This window comes from Dermacentor variabilis, chromosome 3 (genome assembly GCF_050947875.1).
Source record: "Dermacentor variabilis isolate Ectoservices chromosome 3, ASM5094787v1, whole genome shotgun sequence".
NCBI classification, from domain to species: Eukaryota; Metazoa; Arthropoda; class Arachnida; order Ixodida; family Ixodidae; genus Dermacentor; species Dermacentor variabilis.
Window position 1 is genome coordinate 12,876,237 of NC_134570.1, and position 21,264 is coordinate 12,897,500.

At 45.7% G+C, this 21,264-nt stretch overlaps 1 protein-coding gene across 1 annotated transcript in view; it reads left to right on the forward strand.

Annotated features, from left to right (window-relative positions):
* Window positions 1-21,264, forward strand: part of LOC142573887 (uncharacterized) — a 73,488-nt gene that overhangs the window by 3,242 nt on the left and 48,982 nt on the right. Inside the window, exon 4 of the mRNA XM_075683100.1 lies at window positions 1,575-1,641. Within this exon, the coding sequence (XP_075539215.1) occupies window positions 1,575-1,641 (67 nt within the window). The remainder of the gene's footprint in view (window positions 1-1,574; window positions 1,642-21,264) is intronic.

Sequence of the window (21,264 nt, forward strand, 5' to 3'; positions counted from 1 at the left end):
AAATTTACTTCTAGCACATATATCATTCGTAATTCTGATATCTAGTGTACCACGTATCATAACTACTGTGCAAAATAAAAGGTTAACAAGATAACCATCATCATCATCAGCCTGGTTACGCCCACTGCAGGGCAAAGGCCTCTCCCATACTTCTCCAACAACCCCGGTCATCTACTAATTGTGGCCATGTCGTCTCTGCAAACTTCTTGATCTCATCCGCCCACCTAACTTTCTACCCCCCCTGCTACGCTACCCTTCCCTTGGAATCCAGTCCCTAACCCTTAATGACCATCGGTTATCTTCCCTCCTCATTACATGTCCTGCCCATGCCCATTTCTTTTTCTTGATTTCAGCTAAGATGTCATTAACTCGCGTTTGTTCCCTCACCCAATCTGCTCTTTTCTTATCCCTTAACGTTACACCCATCATTCTTCTTTCCATATCTCGTTGCGTCGTCCTCAATTTAAGTAGAACCCTTTTCGTAAGCATCCAGGTTTCTGCCCCGTAGGTGAGTACTGGTAAGGTACAGCTATTATAAACTTTTTCTCTTGGGGGATAATGGCAAGCTGCTGTTCATGATCTGAGAATGCCTGCCAAACGCACCCCAGACCATTCTTATTCTTCTGATTATTTCCGTCTCATGATCCGGATCCGCCGCCACTACCTGCCCTTACCACTTCCAGTGCCTCGCTACCTATTGTAAATTGCTGTTCTCTTCCGAGACTGGTAAACATTACTTTAGTTTTCTGCAGATTAATTTTTAGACCCACTCTTCTGCTTTGCCTCTCCAGGTCAGTGAGCATACATTGCAATCTGTCCCCTGAGTTACTAAGCAAGGCAATATCATCAGCGAATCGCAAGTTACTAAGGTATTCTCCATTAACTTTTATCCCCAATTCTTCCCAATCCAGGTCACTGAATACCTCCTGTAAACACGCTGTGAATAGCATTGGAGAGATCGTATTTCCCTGCCTGACGCCTTTCTTTATTGGGATTTTGTTGCTTTCTTTATGGAGGACTTATGGAGGTGCAGCGGTGGCGTAGAGGTAGAACACCCCCCTCGCGTGCAAGAGGTCCACGGTTCGAATCCCGGTGGCGCGCAATTTTCCATCGGATTAAAAAAAAATCCCCGTGTTGATAAAATTGCATAAACAGGCCTGGAGTGTGGCATGATCCCGGTGACCAGGACCGGTAACGCACTCCCTCACCAGAGCAGGATTGGCCACCCTGGTGCAGTACCTGGCCACAACCTCCTACACGAACACAACAATCAAGATAACCAAGTAGTAGCAAAACCATTAGGCGCATGACATACACGTGACAGAGATGTCACCAAAAGTTCACTTATTATGGCGATTACGAACTCACATTTTTCAAGCTTTTGCAAGCTATTTCAGAAAAAAGTCAGTGCTCGCTGTATCATCCCCGTTTCATGGAGAGTGCCACCTTGAGTTATAACCACAACTATAATTTTTTCTTTCGCCTGCTCACGCTTACTTTCGCGCAGAAGGTAATTTGTCTATGAGGAATCTAAAAGCTTCTCTCGCGCGACTATTCTTCTTCCCTCGTCCCAGCTACAACAAATCCGGGATGCAGGTGCATCAGGAGATGGAAGCTCCTGTCGACATCGGCGGAAACGGGGTAAGAACACGACAGCTTTGCGTCGTTGGCTGCCGATGTGGGACGCACGCTGAGCTGACAGATGTCGTTGTTGCGCAGAAAAGTTTCGCATAGCGCATTATGCAGAACACTATAAAAAAACCTATCAAAGCTGCTGATGTCGCAAAAGGCGTTCTTGAGGATTATTACGAATCTCCCCTTTGAATCTCACATCAGCGAACTTTTCAACCAACATAAGGTTATTGAAATATATGGCTTCTACAAGTACCGCGCGAGGCTCGCACGCACTTTCGCTCTTAAAGACAACAAACTTTCTTTCCAAGTATTTCTCCTGCCAAAAAAAAAAATAGTTGCTCGCATAAAACGCGTTTTTCAGACGCGTGGAAAGGCATAGCCCGCGTTAAATCCATGAGCCATGGGCATTTAAATACAGTTTGCTTATCTTCCTGAACAAGTATCAGGCAAAGGAAGTCGTTATTATAAATGAAGAATTTGATATTTTTATACGTAAATGAAGATATAGTTCTATATTAGCGTAGACTTTACTTATTGTAATCGCGTATGGAGGTCATTTGTAACGTACACAAGTTTAATAGCCATGATCGTTCTTGTTAGCGTAAATTGACTGCTGCGATACACAGCTTTGAACACAACTGCTTTTTGTAGCCACACTACAACTTTCGCCTGCGTTTGAACCTGCTCTGCGCACTTTTCAAATTTATTGTGCAGCTCGTGCTCCAGATGTAGGGGTCGCTGCTTCGTCAAGCTACTCGGGGTGGCCGCTCTTCGTGGCTTTCCCTGTGCATGTGTTAATTTCAATAGTGCTATTATAGATACGTCAATATTTAACAGTTGCCCCCCCAAAACTCGGCAGAGGCACTTAAGACTGCTTACGCGTGGGAATTCGGAAGTATTGCGGTCGCTTCTGTGAAATGTTTTTTTTTTTCTGCCCGTTCTTTGTCCGCGCAAGCACTCGCGCCGGCGTTTTTGACCATGCAAGGCCAAATGAAAACGCTCCAAGTGTCTCAAGGCGCTCACTTGCCCGCGAGGAGTTCAAAACTCGAAGGACCACTCCCTGGTATTCAATCGGATATTAATGCTTATTTTCTACACTCATTTTACACACTCCTGACGCGGCGCCACCTTTTGCCCGTTGGCTGCGCCGTCACGTGCCCAACGATGCACGATCTATAGGCCTCACATTTAGTCAACCAGAACCGTGGAGCCGCCGTGGAGTCGGGATTGAGTGCTTGTCTCGCACCCTGGAGGTCCGGGTTCGATTCGCGTCCTGAACGACATTTACCTACTATTCTTTTCAAAGGCATTAATTTACTTTGTTTACACGTACCTCCCTGAGAATTTGGACGTCAGACGTTCCGGTATTTCTTTTGTATGGTTTTACGCTTTCCCGTCGGCCATTTTTGATACCATCATTCGGCCACACCGCCGACTACAACGCCTGGTTTTCGCCTATTGGGTCATATAATGCGTTCGCATTAAAACCACCATACATTATAAGGCATGAAAACTAGCGTTGTCTATCTCCACGAGACACGGCTGAAGACCGTCTAAAAAAAGATAGATTCATATCGCTTCTGTGTTCCGGATCTGAAGTTCTTGAATCGGTGTTACTCTAGTAACAAGGAATGCAAAGATAACACTTCTAAATCAGCATGGCTTGTTTGGAGACCACTCAACAAACCTGGTTAGTCTTATGAATCATACCTCGACAAAAAGTAGGAAACTTAGGAGCCAATCCAAAGCAACCTAATTGGATTTGAACAAAGTTTTGGTGCTGATAGTTGCCCATCATTGTTATTAAATGCGAAGCATTTCTTGGCGAACATTTGCTACTTTGAGAGTATCTATCCAGCCACCTACGTCTTGGTGCTCTCATGGTCGTTTCGTCAACTTGGTATGTGCCAATATTGGCACAGTATGACAAGCGTGTATGACGAACATAAATGATTGGCCATGACATGAATATCATTACATGCGTGTCATGTGAGTCATGAAACAGTCGCCTACGTCTTGGTGCTCTCGTGGTCGTTCCGTTAGCTTGGTAGGCTCTCCGCACGCTGCTTCGCGTAACATCGATTCCCACAGGGCGTGGGATCTGCCGGTTTTTTTTTCTTGTCTAGAACTCGAACAGATGTCTTGAGCTCGAACGTTTCAATGTGTGCATGTCAGTACTTCTGAGGGTAAGCTGACACGTATAACGCTACTTCAATGAAGCTTTTTGGCGTGGTGAGGCGCCTACTTCTTCTGGTTAAGCGAGGCTATGGTTGAGCTCACGAACATTGATGTTGACTATTCAGTTGTAGCTCTACTCTGCAGCTATTTCATTCACGCACGATGCTATGTTTGCGTGACTAACCAAACATATTATTTATATACAAGGCCACTACAGGCATCCCAGAAAGCTTAGTATTAAAACAAATCCTGTCCATAATTTTATTACTGATTCTTTGTTAATTTTATTAATGAATTTGGCACTTATTGCCCTGTTTCCATACCCTCTATTTTTGGCAAATGATTCGAAAAATCATTCTGTCCAGACTTTCGGCCTTCAAAGTTAAACACCGCATTTTCACAAACACACAGTATGGATTTTTCACCTCACATTCCACATAACTAGCACATCTTGAGCAAAAAGAATTCATTTTACAATCAATGGAAAACAAGCACAGTGTTTTGAATTTGTTTATCAACTGCAGAAGCCTACGACTCTCTTTCACACAAATTATTATTCATAAGACTAGAGGCTTCCGAAGGCACACACCACCGTTACTGCTGCCTTACCTAGGCCAACGTGGACAATATTTCGAAATAAACAGCGTTCCTTCGTCAGCAGGATCTCTCGTATCGGAGTCCCTAAGGGGAGTATTCTTGCACCTTTTTTTTTAACGTATCCATAAACGACATCATACACACAACATTGGACGCTAAATTCATCATATATACTGACGACAAAAGGTTGCTCTTTTCAGGTCCAGGTGAAGCTCATTTGGTAACTTTAGCTAAGGAAGATCTATTGGAACAGAAGCAATGGCCCAAGAAAAATGCCCTAACAGTTGAGGTCTCTAAAATCAAGGCGATGTTTTATATGCTAATGGTCCTCTGGACGGTAGCACGCCAATACCCTACGACTCCAAACCAATTCAGATTGTAAATGATTGCAAGTACTTAGGCGCTACATTTTCTAGTGCATTGCCCTGTGATCATCACATTCAGCAAATTGCTGGAAAACTCACATATATAGTTGGGGCTTTCTCAAAACTACCACTACGTGTAAAAAACCACTATATGCAAAATACCCCTATTTGTAAAACTATTAATCTTCAACTCCTTATTCTTATGTCATTTAAATTGCTCTCAACTGGTCTGGGAAACAATGACACACGCCAACAAGAAAGTGGCACAAATGTTGAAAAAAAAAGAGCTATAAGGGCTATCGATGATCTGCCCTTAGCAATAAGCGCCGAGTCCTTTCAATGTGCGCGAATAGTAAGCATATTTACCATCTATAAACGGAGGCTATTTCTCTCATGTCGAAAAACAGTCCAGGACACCCACACAACGCTATTACAACATGTGTCATTAGCAAATAGAAGAATAACTCACGCAACACGACACCCCGAACAATGGCATGTGCGAATGTTATGTGCAATACCCGCAAGCAAACTACAGCAAACAAAAAATATGCTATACTCCTCCAATATTCTAAACAAAATTCAGTTTGCAAACGCACAACCTGAAGACACCACAGTTCAGAACTCCATTGACAGTGTTGATGCGATGAAGAGATTGTATTGACGTTTTCCTTTGTTGCTTTGCTACTTAGATCGGTAACCACCCATTTCACCCATACTTAGTGCATCGCTTATTGCGATTATCCTTAGTGCTCGTCTTAAGTAACGCTGTCGCATACCACAGTCTTCTGCTTTGAACAGTGATGAGTCGAAGGTCAGTCAAGCTGGCTAGTTAAGCTTTCTCCCTTGGCTCTACCATTTTGTCTTTTTGTACGTTTTGATTTTTCATTAAACTTCGAATAAACTTGCTGGCATAAGAAATTCCTCGTTCATTTCATATGCCGATGGCATCAAGTTTTTGAATGACACTTTCAGCATTGATGACTGTCCTATCGTGCGTTCCGACCTTTCTTCGTTCTGTGAAGCGTTTAAAGAAAATCACTTTTAATGCTGTTAAGACAAATATTATGAATTTCACTTGCAAGACAAGAAGTATTACGCTTTGTCATTCTCTAGATTTGACGTACCATCTTCGCCATCACCATATAGGCGACAAGAAAACGCGATCAAGTCAGAGAGAGAGGACAAACGTTTAGAACGTTAAGAGCGCAGCTATATATCTGTTAACTTATTGCAGACTGTTTTCTCCATCTCATTCTTTCCTTCTTTCGCCCTTCTACTCATTACCACTCGGAGCAGCTCTACGTGTAGGCTGACGAGTCAACCTTTCCAGCATCGGAGAAGCAGAGTGTACAGGAGAAAGTAGTGTGCCCGATTACAGATAGGGCGTGGACCTCCGCTGTTCGTGTGCGCCTCTCCATCGATCTTGTACACGGCGAACGCAAGCTACAGCCGCTGCGTGTGGAGAGGGTCGAGGGTAACAAGGCAGCCGACCGCGTCCTCCCGTGGCGGTCATTTCTGTGCGCTGACGCAATGAGCGACTAATGGAAGTCGCCGTATACTGCAGCGCCGTCGGCCGGCCTTGGCACACTTTGCATGCGCAGCCGACAACGCCGGAAAAACAGGTGCATGCCGCCGAAGGTGTGTATATATATAGGCGCACGCCCGCACCGCCGCCGGCGAGTCACCGATTGTAGGCAGCATCTCCCTGTCGCTCGACGTCTGCTCCTCCGGCCAGTTATGCGCGCATTTCGTAAGATATGTAGGGAGGGTTTAGTATTATTTCTTTTTTAAATAGCGATGCTATTTAAGTCAGGCCGGCGAAAGTGCGCAGCAAAACCTCGCCGAGCGATGACGTCATCGCACGCGCTGGCACCGCTTCAGCGTAGATTTGCCTCGGCGCGCCGTACGGGGGCTGCGCATGCGCAGATGCGGATCTAAGCCGTGACGTCAGTACGGGGGTATAAAAGCAGCTCCGCGCTGCCGCCGCGCTGACAGAACAGCTGGTTCTCCGACGGAGGGAGAGCGTCACTCCCGAGCAAGCGTGGCGTAAAAGCCGCCGAACCGATATACTCGAGAAGGAATGCGACGACTTCGGTTCAATCCCGGATATCGCACCGGTGAAGCGGCGGCGATACGTCAGCGAGTTATCGAAGCACCTGTGTAGTTGTGCCATCGGACTACGAAAGAAATGACTGGTACTCAAAATAAAACAACACATTGTACATAATTTAATGACCGAGTGTTCATTGCTCTTTGGGGGGTAACGACGACACCACGCAGAAAACTTGACCGGCTCTCGAAGCATAACCACGCAGACAACTTTGCCGCGTCTCCAATCATAACCACGCATAAACTTAGCCGCACCAAGAATAACCTCGATGGGGCCGCCAGCTTCGCTGTTTGCCCAGTCTTCGCGCCACCAGTGCGAAGCTGCCCCAAGTGTTTTTTTTAACCATCTTTGTGCAGCTTTGAAGCATCGTACAAAGACAAATGGTAAATGGTTGGAAGCCGCCACAGATCATCTCGAAATCAGAGGAGCGCTTCGTAGTGGCAGCCCGTAAGTACCCGCGTGAGGAGACGGCGGGCTTGTCCGAGTCGTCACACGCAATAAGTGGTTGCTTGCGGATGATCCCTGAGCTTTTCGATGTCCAAAGCAGACTATGTCTGCTTCTCATGCCAGATGTGTGCTAAACTAAGGGCAAGCGCTATGGTTCCTCTCGGTAAATGTTTTCCACATACCCATGAAGCCAGTCATCATTTACATGAAAGACGCTTCTTCCCCTTCGTTAGTGGAGTGACAATTGACGCAACAGGGAATGTGAGAGAACACGTTTACTTACAGCTGTTAACCCCAAACTTGCGCATGTATGTGTAGAGGAGACAGTGCATGTATTTTTTTTTCTGTCGCGCCAGAAATATTCACGGCAAGGATGAATACGTGAGCATTGCTAATGGTAACCTATACTGGTTGTCCCACATAACTTGAGCCAATGTTCTAAAAATGAAAGGCACTCCGGACGCGAGTTGAACCAGAGAGAGAGAATAATATAGGAAGGCAGGGATGCTAACCAGTCAATAGTCTGGTTGGCTACCCTACGCTGGGGGAAGGGAGAAGGGGAAACGAGAGAAGGGAGAGAGAAGGTGTAGATACGTGTACGGACAGCACTTGAGTTAATGACGCTCGCGCAAACCAGAAGTTCTGAGAAAGCATAAAAGTGCCTTCACTGCCTTCTGAGCCGATCATCGGTCGGGACGGTGCCCTAGTAACGTCTGTCCACTCCGAGGACGATCATATAATTTCCTCAATGTGTTGGACAAAGATTGTCTTTGTGCTTGAAATTGAGGACAATGGCACAATAAGTGTTCAATGTTCTCCTCGCATCCGCAAACATCACATGCAGGGCTATCAGCCATTCCAATTAGGGCTGAGTAGGCATTCGTGAAGGCAACTCCAAGCCATAACCGACACAGAAGAGACGCTTCATGTCGATGTAGACCAGCTGGAGGTCTGAGTTGAAGTGACGGGTTTAGTCTGTGCAGTCTTGTGCGCCTTGTATGTGCGGTGTTCCACTCTGCCAAGGAGATTGTGCGTGCTAAAATGCCAAGTTGTCTCGCGGCGTCGGTCCTTGAGAGAGGAATGGGGACGTAGCGGTCTTCTCGGTTTGATGTCCGAGCTGCCTTATGGGCGTCATCATTTTCTACGATGCCGCAATGACCTGGTATCCACTGGAAAGAGATATCATGGCCTTTTTCTCTTAAGTGATGGACAAGTTCAACGATTTCGCCCGTGAGCTGATCGTGAGCTGCATGTCGGAGAAATGACTGCACACATTGCAAGGCCGGCCTTGAATCGCAGAAGACGGCCCATTTTCTAGGACTTTCAGCCTTTATCACATGAAGCGCGGCGCGGAGAGCCGCAAGCTCTGCAGCTGTAGACGTAGTGACATGGGAAGTCTTGAACCGCTGGGTTATTCTCACTGTTGGTATAACTACAGCGCCACCGGAACTGGTTGATGTAGTTGATCCATCAGCGTACACGTGCGTGCAGTCACTGTATTTCTCGTCTTTCTTGAGCGCTGATGATGGCAAGTCCTACTTTTTCCGAAGTACTGGGAGTGTAAGGTTTACTTGAGTCCGGCGCATACACCATGGAGGAATGGAAGGCCTTGCCGCAGGTGTGTAACCTGACCTGAGAGAGGCATGGTGCGCGAAGATAGTCGCACTGAATGTCGTGTGGGGCCTATCTACTGGGAGACTTGCGAGGTGGTGGGTAGGGGTCCGGGCGAAGTGTCTTATGTGCACACGCATTGTTCCAATGCTAATGTGCGTTCTAATAGCGGAAGCTTGAGCGACTGCAATAACTTCAGTCGTTGACGCACTGCGCGGTAGACCAAGACATATCTTGAGGCCTTGGGCTTGGATGCTTTGGATTATGTTCAGGTTAGTTCTGCAGGTGTTGGAAAGGACCGGTAGGCTGCACCGCAGGAATCCAATAAGGAAGACCCTGTACAGTTGCAGCATGGATTGTATTGGCACTCCCCAGGTCTTTCCTGCAAGGAACTTGAACATATGGCGAATTCTTGTCAGGCGTTTTCTCACATAATTCACATGAGGGGTCCAGGAGAAATTTTTGTCAATGACCACCCCCAAAAATCTGTGACTCGTGCTGTACGATATCAGTTGTCTGTCGACGGATATCACGTATGGAGACATTAATTTCCTGGTAAACGCCACCACTGCACACTTTTCGTGTGGTATGTGAAGTCCTTGTTCTCGAAGGTAGGATGATGTTAAGGTGGCTGCCTTCTGAAGCCGCGCGCGAAGTTGCAGTCGCGTCACACCCGACGTCCAAATGCAAATGTCGTCGGCATAGATGGAGAGCCTAACAGTGCAGGGCAGGATGTCGGCAAGGCCAATGAGTGTTAGACTGAAGAGCGTTGGGCTCAGTACTCCGCCCTGAGGCACCCCACGGTTACTGCAATGCGGGGAGGTCGGGCCATCCTCGGTAAGTATGAAAAAGGATCTCTTATGTAGATAGCTACTTATCTAAAAATAGACGTTGCCGCCAAGTCCTACTGCCTCTAAGGCGTTGAAAATCGCTTCGTGCGTTACGTTGTCGTACGCTACTTTAACATCCAGAAACAAGGTAGCAGATAATCTTTTGCAGGACTTATGATGTTCGACGTACGTCACCAAGTCGATAACGTTGTGTATGGTACAACGGCCACGCCTGAAACCGGCCACTGCATCTGGATATACCTGGTAATGTTCGAGGTACCATTCTAGTCGTGCTAGAACCATCCTCTCCATTAGTTTTCCGATGCAACTGGCAAGCGCAATTGGTCGGTATGACGCAATGTCTACAGGTGACTTGCCAGGCTTGAGCAGTGGAATTAGGCGACTGGTCTTCCATTCCTGGGGAACCGTACCTGTCTGCCAGGAGCTGTTGAACAAGAGCAGGAGCACTTTCCGAGCATCTTCGCTAAAATTACATAGGGCACGGTGGGTTATACCATCGGGTCCTGGTGAAGATGAACGTTTGCACAAGGCCAGTGCAGCTTTGAGTTCCTCCATGGAGAAAGGACGGTCCATGCGAGGGTTGCGTGAAATCGGTGAGTGGTGGAGCATCAATGTTCCAGCGGAACTAGTTTCGCCAGCAATCATCCTGCAGAAAGCTTCCGCGACGTCAATCTCGCTGCATTGTTGGTGAAGGGCCAAAGATTTAAACGGGTGACGCTGCTGAGGGGTTCCACGGAGACCACGAACAGTTATCCATATGTGCGACAAGAGTTTTCGTGGATCCAAAGACTCGCACAATGACTTCCATCTTTGCGATGCGAGTTTGTGCATGCGACACTGAATTTTCCTTTGAGTTCTTCTGGCCAACCTCGAGTCATGTACAGACTTCGTGCGCCTGTATCTCCGCTCTGCACGGCGACGAATTGGACGAAGCTTCTCTAGCTCAATGTCGTAATCGGTGCGTGTATACGTTCTCGGAAGCGAATGATTGGCAACCTCCAGGGCACTCTTTATGATGTCCTCTAGGCTGAACCAAATACATAATGTTGGCACTGGCCTAGAGTTACTCAGGCTTTTTTTATTTTCCCCTTCACTAACGGATTAGTTATGTTTAATTAAACTTTGTAAGTATTGGCTGCAGACCCCAAGTGTGATACGCAAAGTTGTAGAGCACCTTGAGAAACCTCTCAATAAATTGTTTCCAACACGATATATCTCACGTGGTACTTCTTTTCGCGTTCCAAAGAAAGCCCACGACATATGAAAAAATACCACGTGACGGGGCGCTTGCGCACTGTTATTGTAGTGCTCTCAAGCGTGCGATGGATGAACAAGGTCGGCTGCAGCGAGATTGGCCCCCGACAGGGTGTTATGTCTGATTTAGGTATCTGGGCACGCGGCTCTTGTCGCATGACGGTGAAGCGTTGCCGAAGCTATAAAGCGCCTAAGGCCACGAAAAAGAAAAGACAAAACCAGAACTTTGATTCTGCTTGAAAGAGAGAAAGGGCGAAGCGCGTGGGTACGATGGAAGGCGATGAGGGTTGCTACAATTTTACCTTTGTACACAAATGACTTGTATAGTAGGCTTCGAATTGAACGATGATGCTACAACTTTAAACCTTAGGGCTCGAATGACAGTGGATAAATCACACGTGAACAAACCTAACTAACGGTAAAAAAGAACCTTGGCTATAATCAAGGAAGATTACACATGTACGGCCCTAACGCCGCCTCCCCACCCAACCCCATTATACTCTGTCGGCAGGGTGCCAGCTCTTGCTTATTTCAAACATTTAAAAAATGAAGCTATGTTCTTGTTGTCTTTCGTCTCCTTAGATGCTTTATTACTTCGGCACCGCTTGGCCAGTAGCACGCATTTGCGCCGTCACGCGATAAAAGCCGCATGCCCAGATGCCCACACCAGGCATAACGCCTTGTCGCAGGCCAGTCTCGCTGCAGCCGCCCTGTTCATCCATCGCACGCTTTAGAGCAGCACAATAACAGTGCACAATCGCCCCGTCACGTGGTATTTTTTCATAGTTCGCGGGCTTCTTTTTCGAACGCGGAAAAAAGGACTAAGTGTGATCTATCGTGTTGAAAACAATTTATTGAGACGCTTATCAAGGTGCTCTACAACTTTGCGTATCACACTTGGGGTCTGCAGCCTATACTTAAATAGTTGATTAATTAAACATAACTAATCCGCTAGATAAGGGAAAAATAAAAAATAACCTGAGTAACTCTAGGCCAGTGCCAACATTATTTATTTTATTTATTTATTATGCATTATGCATTTGGTTCAACTCGCGTCCGGAGTGCCTTTCATTTTTAAAACTTAGGCTCAAGTTATGCGGGACAACCTGCATAGGTCTGAATTTACAAAGCTGCTCGTTCGTAAGTGGTTTCTGCCATTGAATGGCTGCCTTCGCTAATAATATACCCTACTTCATAATTTGCTGGCATATGCTCTTACGCACAGTTTTAGCGTAGGAACCATGCTTTTTTTTAAATACCGGCCAACTAGAGATCAATAGGTGCCGGTCCATAGCGACGCTCGAAACGCACGTGAACATCACCGGAAAACAACTTGCAACTCGACAAATGCCATGCCACAACGGTTGATAGTGGCAGCCAAGAATCTGGACAAGGCGTCCGCAATGACCTCGTAGAGGTACGCTGCACAATAGGGGACCCCGCTAAACAGACATTGTTGTATCTTGCTGGATACGAGTTCGCCGTTTGAGGCACTGCATGGCCTGAGAACACGACGACGAGGAAAAATACAAATGACGGCTGTATTGCACTCTGAGGAGACTCCATCACTGACAACATGGAGTCGTTGCAAGTCGAATGGTGGAGGAAACAACTTTATTATGCAAGTGTTATGCCAACAGGACCACACTGCCTGCCGCCGCCTGGTAGCCACGCATGTAGTGTGAGTTTTGCTTCTGTAGCAGTTAGGAGCTCAAAAATTGGTTTGCTGAGTATGTACTTCCTTTGACACCGACGACGTGATTCACCTTTTCCTTATGGGGAGGCACCTTTGCTAACCACCACTGCCACCGGAGCTCAAACGTATGCTTTGCGTCTTTGAGCAACTAGGAGCTGGAAACCCTCCCCTGCGTTAATCTTTGAAGACATTAAATGTCTATTTTGAAAACAACCAGGGAATTACTCGCTTATGCAGGACGACCCCTGCTAGTTGCTGTCGAACGCCTCTTAAATGTCCCGTGATTGGTGGTGCAGATAACTATAGCTAAAATGCCAGTGGAGTTTAAATAAATCTACAGATTTTTCATGATATCACTTGAAATGCGATGGCATTTGGTGGATTCTATCAAGCGGTAATCTTCCATCACACATTCGCAGTGAATTAATCAATGAACGTCAAATTTTCTTTGACGCTTACTGTGAGACGTTTTTTGCGAGAATTATACGAATATTTCATCCGGATTGTTTTCCTTCTGGGGAGTACTTTAGAGCAACACTAACCTTGATAAGAACCAATGATACGCAGTGGGAGCAAACGTATACTGTGAAGAGTGATTGCTTGTTCTAAGATTTCGCTGCCTCCTCGCTGTTCAAGTCTAGCTTTGTGTTGCTCCGCAGTCTAGCATTGACGCCGCTATCAAAACAGCTTTGCAGCGAACGCTGCTATGTGTGCGCGCGTGCATAACTTATTCTTCGATACTTTCCTTCTCCCTTTCCTTTTTTTCCCCAGTGTATGGCAGCAAACCTGGTGCAACCTGGTTGACCTCCTTGCGTTTCCTTCTCCCCTTCTCTCTCACGTGCGCGGCCTTCCACCACCATTGCCCTTTTCAAACAAAGTACTTTTGACGCCCAAGAGACTTCCAAGCGAGCGCCATGTTGCTTGGTAGTTTCCGCATCCCGACGTTGTTTCGGACTGGCGCCACCGTCTGCAACAGAGGTCGTCACCTTTTCAGGCAGGACCGTGCTTTCCTGCGGGGACGGTGCATTCGGTGATGCGAGAGACGCAATCCAGCGAGCGAAGAGGATCATGCCGCGTTGTCACGTGACGCTCACGTAATGTCTCTGTCCACCTCCTCCTCATCTCTTCACCTAGAAAAAGAAGTTTATTTTACCTCATACGTACACTAATGTATACAAAGCGGTAGGGGTGGCAGGATAAAAGCTGCATAACGGCAGCTTCACTAGTCCCAACTCTCCGTGAACAACAGGCAGCAACATGGCATGATATTCGTTGTACATACTTGTGGCAAGGTTAATACATATTCACAGACACATATATACCCACATATACACACACACACACATATATATATATATATATATATATATATATATATATATATATATATATATATATATATATATATACATATATACATACATACATACATACACACGTGCATATACGCGTACATATATATGCAAGAAAACCAGAAATATAAGAGCTAAGCTTCCGGTCTCTGCAGTCGTACAGGTTTCGATGCTGTGGTCGATGCTCGGACTGGACTGCGACCACTCGATTCTAAACCCCTGCTCGATGCTGCAGTCACTTGTTGGACAGCAGAGAGGAGTAACAAAGAGAGCCTTTAAGCATTAGTCGCACTACAGTTTAGTGCAGACGTTTAGTGTAAACAGATAAAATACAAGAGAAAATTGGGATTTGGCAGGACGTAGTCGTCGCTCAGAATTCCGCAAGCACGATATCACTGACGCCGTTGCACATGGCCGTACATACCTAGCTTCCTGTAAAACAGTAGAATTCTTAATATTGAAACAATGAAGTGGGGCTTCCGCACCCCAGGAAGGCGCGCGCAAAGGTCGACGCCTCGAGAGACGATGAAGCGCGTGGGATGCACGTTCTTCTTCTAGCCCACCATTAAAGAGACAGCATCTACATTTTCATCTTTAACTTCCATTAAAATATGTGGGGAGAGGCTTGAAAACGCTTCGATCTTACTGCGATGCGGCGCGGGACGCAACGTTACTTTCAAGTTTTCCTTTTGCCGCCGCGCAGCCTGCAACATATCTCCGCTACATTTCCGGACTGTTGGATGTTCTACAAAAGAGAAGCTACTCCGTCTTGTACAATCACCATGCTCATGGCCAGTGAGATTAAGGACAGGATACATAAACCGATTATCTGGGGACAGAGAGCTATTCGTGATTTTAACGAAAGGGATGCTGCAAAGTGGCCGCGCCGCGAGGTGGAACACCCAACAGTCCGGAAATGTAGCGGAAATTTAGCTGGAGGCTAGTTCGAATGGCAGCGGGCAAGGGTTGGATGAAAATTCGCTCGCTCGCGTTAGACCTGATCGTTCATGTGTGACAGAATCGTTCTATTTATCGCAACTCTTAGGCACATACGCATACTTCTCGGTGGTACTTACCTAGCCATAGCCAACCTTTGCCTAACATAGCCAACCAAATTAAGATATTTGTGTACCAGCCTTCCTGCGGAGCAGCCATCATTGTTTGTAGAAACATATGCTCCATCCTGGCTTTATTTCATTGTTTCAGAGTACTGGTAGTCAAGATGGTGATTAAATCTTCGTGCTAAGTGATCCAGTCCGCAAGAGACCTTCGGTCGGCGCAGAGACGTTTAAATTGAGCATCAACAACCGGAAGCGACAACTCCATGCGACTACTGTGCTGTCATATTTGGGAGGGCCATCTTCCAAGATCAACTCAAGGTCGATAAATGGCCGCACGCTTGTTTACGTGATATTCCCACTACTTTAGATGACCATCTCGTTTACTCGAGAATGCCGCATGCACACTAGTTGTGTTCGTCCTTGCGCATCTAGGACGACCGAATCAGGGCTGCAGTACACGATACGTCGTCGTAACCCTCGCAATTCAACCACCCACTATTGCCCAGTACACATAGGAAGTACTCCTGCTATATTACCCGCATATGTTGAGGAAGTTTGCGAGCCTTCAGATAAACGTGACTTGAGAAATATGCGCGTTCTCGTAGCGTTGGTCTCATCCAGAGAACTCGCCATCTGTGTGCACGGCCGCAATTATAGAACATAGAAACTCGCATCCGGATCAAACTTCGCGGGTAGGATCGGAAACAGTTCGGCAGGGAGAAAAGCGAGTTTCACTGTCTTCTTAAAATCCAATTTAATTTCACGCCGGGCTGCCACGTCGTGTGGCGAGAGTAATTCTAGTATGTATTGGGCTTCCCTCAATGCGTTCGCAACTGACTCGACTAGAGTGCCCGCTTAGCAGCGGATTCACCACGTCTGCGCCGGCTTCTGTCGCTTTGACTCCCTCTTCCTTAGGTGTGTGCGTGTCTACTCTCCCCCCAGAGAAGTCGAGAAACCAGCGCTAAGTGCACGCGCATTAGTATTGTCGCTCGCTCCGAACGACCCTCGATGGTCGACCTCGACGGACGGAGGGCTCGCCATAGGCGTTTCTCCATTTCAGCGGCATGCGATCGCCGCCCGAAGGCAGTCGGAATGCCCCGCAGGCACGGAGGTACGCCGCCGCGGTTACGTGCAAGGCGCGCCCCATTGGCAGACACTATGTCGCCGGATTCGCGCGCGCCTAGTGCACGATTGCTGCTTTCATTTTTCTCTTTCCTCGCCTCAAAAAAATGGCGCTTTGCCCGCGGCGAGAACGGAAGCGTGCATCCGACAACACGACCGCCGCGGCATTTTTCCACGCCGGCCGAGAAACGCGCAGCGGTTATTCGTGCAGTGGCGCTCTGCCGCGCTGTCAGCACGCGATGTTGCCGGCTGTGGTGGCCGCGGAATTTGGTGGCGACGAAAACACTCGGTGCACTGTGTAGATTCGAGCATGTTCCTATGGGTGGGCAGATTCGAGTGCGCGCTAAGGAACCACGGGTGTTTACAATTAATTCGGAGCCTTGCACTTGGGTCTCTCATCGCCTCAGTGTGGCTTTGGGACATAAAATCCAATCAATCAGTCAATCATCGGTAGAAAACATGGACTGGCGAACGCACCATTTATGCTGTGAAGAACATCGCTACGGGCGCGGCTTATTTCTAGCGCCGCTGTCAGCTGCATAAGCTGCCGTAATGGAGCTTTTTCCCACGCTATATTTGCCAGTCGTGTAAAACTTAGGCGTGTGAGGTAAAATAAACTTCAAACGGAGGACAAACTGGGCACACGCTGCTAATGCAGATATTACTCCGCGAAAGAACGAAGAACTCGCTCGCGTACAGCCGGACGAAGCGTCTAATTTTGACTCCATCAACATAAACATCAGTACACGAAGAATAAAAGGCGACTTATCGCCTGCAGCACTGCTACACAATACAAGCGCAACGTGTTCTTACTGAACCCTGAAATGTGTAGTCATTCAACTATGCAAGCACGCAATTACAGGCGAGGTAAAAAGCAAGAAGAAAAACCGCATAAAACAGACACTTCGCAAAGTGCACTGTTACATGAACAACCTTGAAAAAGAACAAATCCTTGTAAACCTATAACGGTTACGACATTATCACGAAGTAATTTAAAGCATGTAGTGAGAAGCTGTCAAAACCACAATCAACAGGATGAAAAAAGTGACTAGCGACCGGGCAAGGAAAGGGTAGAAAATCTAGTTTATCTATTGTTATTTTTTGCTTCACTGGCTTAAGTTCAACAACAAGGCCTCAAAGACGTTCTGCTTCCGATCCATTGCGCATTGAGAAGCTGGCTCTGCCTACACGCCAGATAGCACCAGTATCTCAGCTATTCACACGTTCAAGACATGCCGTCATGTCAGACATGTCAGACGACAACGCAGCGATGCGACCAATATGATTTGTCGAGGAAAGAATGGTGATGAGAGGCTTGACGGTTGTTTATTTATTTATTTATTTCTTCATACTGTCAACCCTCTGCTGAGGGTTCTTACAGGGAGGGTTTAAATACAGGCAGACCATATATACAGGTGCATCAAGTGGCAGCGGAATCAGAAAAATACATGTTTAACAATTTTTCAAATTCACAGACATCACTGGCTTCTGCCACAAAGCTTGGTATTGCGTTCCAGAGTTCAATCACGGCAGGGAAAAAAGAAAAGCGGAACACATCACTACGAGCAAAGTATGAACGTAAAACATATTGATGGTTAACACGACTGCTTCGTTTTCCTGGAAGATGCACATACTCATCTTTGTTGATTTTTAAATGTCCATGTAGTATTCTGTAAAACACTTTCAGACGATTTTTTAGCCTTCGTACTTCTAGTGTTTCCAGTTCACAAGACTGCAACATCAGTGTAACGGATTCTAAACGGCGGTACTTTGAGCATATGAAGCGCGCGGCACGACGTTGAACTTTTTCTAACTTTGTAGTCATTTCTTTCTGATGAGGGCTCCAGATGACTGAGGCGTATTCAAGTAAAGGTCTAACAAAGGTTTTATAAGCCATCAGCTTTACATCTCGCGAAGCTTGACCTAGTTTTTGCCTTAAGAAACCTAATCTCTGATTCGCCTTCGAGCACACATTTTCTATGTGCGTATGCCATGTCAGATTATGCGTAACTGTAACACCTAGATACTTAAACTGGTTAGCACGAACTAACAAATTACCATCGATGTAATAGTTAAAAGGCAGAACGTTTACTTTCTTAGTCATATGTGTGTATGTTGATTTATTGTAGTTTATATTCATACCCCATAATTTACACCATCGGCTGAAATTTTCTAAACAACGACTAATTCTGAGTTGATCCTGAACATTGGTTACGGTAGAATAAATTAGGCAATCATCTGCAAAAAGCTTCATTTTTACCGGTTCTGCAATAACAGAAGAGATATCGTTTATATATATAAGAAATAACAGTGGGCCCAAGACTGACCCCTGAGGAACACCTGAAAGCACTTGGAGTGGACTCGACAGGCTGCCATCTAAACTTACAGTCTGTTTACGATCACTTAAATATTCTTTTATCCATAGCACTAATCTTTCATCGATACCTATTTCTCTCAGTTTAAAGATCAGCTTATTATGCGGAACCTTATCGAAGGCTTTTGCAAAATCTATACAAATGACGTCAATCTGATGCTTCTCATCTAAGGCGGCAGCGAGATCATGAACTACTTCAATTAATTGTGTAATGGTAGATAGTCCAGTACGGAAGCCATGCTGGTTTGAGTAAAGTAAACTATTCACTTCTAGAAATCGTAAAATATGTTTTGCGATGATGTGCTCCAGAATTTTACAACTGATACATGTGAGTGAAATAGGACGGTAATTATTTACAAGTGTGCGATCACCGCCTTTGTGCACTGGTATAACTACGGCCCTGCGCCAGTCTGTGGGTAGAGAATGCGTATGTAATGATGTCGCGAAAATTATCGTTAAGTAGTATGACATCCATTCAGCATAGCGTTTCAGAAATTCAGGACAAATTCTGTCAGGTCCACTAGATTTTTTTCCATCTAAACTCAGCAGCAATTGGAACACCCCTTCTTGTTTGATTTCTAGATTTCCCATTGGGTAACGTGTTATATATGGTAAATGCTCGTCTGTATTCATGTTTGTATTATTAGTAAACACAGATTGAAAGAAGTAATTAAAATGTTCGGCAATGTCCGCAGACTTTGTTAACTTTATGTTGTCCTTTACAATTTCTTCAATTTTATCCTTCCTACTGCTAAGATGTCTCCAGAATTTTTGTGGGGAACTTTTTAGGAACCCTGTCAGTGTTTGTTCAAAGAATTGCTTTCTGGATAGTGTCAGAGTATGCCTCAACTCTGCGCGAAGTCTCGGTATTTCGTCCGAACCTTTTTTCTTTTTACGCAGTCGCTTTAATTTTCTTTTCGTGTGAATGATGCCGCGGTTAATCCAAGGTCGGCGTTGTTTAGTCTTTTTTTTTCGAGTTGGCACAAATCGGTCCACACAATGCTCTACTATATCCTTAAATTCATTCCAAAGCTCATCTACAGTTTTTTCCTTTGCATGGTGCTCAAATTGGCCAAACGAGAATTCCAAAAAATCTAATATTGAATTGTCATCAGCACGTTTGTAGTCCTTTACAGTAATTATAGGGGAGCATTTCATACGGGGCACACTGCTAGTAGCCATATTCACTACAATCATTCGGTGATCGGAAATACCTTCCTCAATTGTCAACAAATGATGTTCTATATTATTGGATAGGAACACTAGGTCCAACAATGACCGCGACCTAGAAGTTATTCTTGTGTCCTCTTGAACGATTTGATTTAGATTAAAAGAAAACATTATATCCAGCAGTTTATCAGCGCTGGATGCTTCAGCGCCGCTGCATAGTAGGTCTTGCCAGTTAATGTGCGGTAAATTGAAGTCTCCGGCCATAATTAACCGCGTGTTCCTATGTACATTGTTGCACAAGAATGTGTTCAATCGGTTTAGGAAGTCAAGCGAAGTCGAAGGTGGCCGATATATTGCACCGACTAGATAAACGACACTTTGAAAGGAAATTCTGCCCCAAACTGTTTCAGGGATGTCACTATCAATTAGAGCCGCGTGGACAGAATTCTTTATTATGATACACACCCCTCCTCCACGTGAATCGCGGTCTTTCCTAAACATTTTGTATCCAGGGGGAATAATTGTGTCATCTTGTATCCCACAGTGCAGCCAAGTTTCCGTTATCAAAACCATGCAAGGGCTCTGGGAAAGCAGCAGAAATTCTAGGTCAGTTGTTTTGTTAACTATGCTGCGTGCATATAAAACAAGAAAACGTAGCTATGACGTAGGTGACGAGCCGGGCGTCACCATCGAACTTGTTGAACCGTCTGGGTCAGGCGGGCAGCCTGCCACTTCAAACTTTTTTTGCTTTTCTTTACCGAATCTACTTTCTTTATATCCATATGGTATGCGCTTATCGTTAGTGAGGTCCCAAGTGTACATTTTGTCTTTTATTTTAAGTTTATCGTAGATAAGCTTGACTTTCGTGCCTTTTGACCGATCCGATGCTGCACTTTCCCAAAGCTTTCTTCTTATTTCCGCTGTTTCCTTAGCATAGTCTTGGCTAAACCGAACATTAGTGCCCTTCAGTTTAAAACAGTTCTTTAGAACACTGTCCTTTTCCCTGGAATCAAGGAACTTCATAATAATTGGTCTTGGTTTATCCGGTTTCGCTTTTCCAATTCGGTGAATTCTCTCTACTGTCCTGACGGGGACCCCCAAAGTATTGTCAAAAATACCGTCTAGGACCTGTTCTCTGAGTTTGGTTTCTGTTTCATGAGCACTTTCATTGATTCCAAATACTAGGAGATTGTTGTGCCTACTTCTGTTTTCGTAGTCAATTAACTTCAATGCTTGCTGTTGGACAACCGATTCCAATTTATTAATTCTGTTGCTCATTTCCTCGAACATTGTCAAAATTCCTTGTAACTTATCAGTTTTAGCATTAACAGCAGCAATTTCCTCTCTTATACGGTCCATCTTGCGGTCGCTTTCATCCAGTCTATCGATAATGACCTGCAACATTTCATTAGCCTTGGGCCCAGGGTTCTGTTCTATGTCA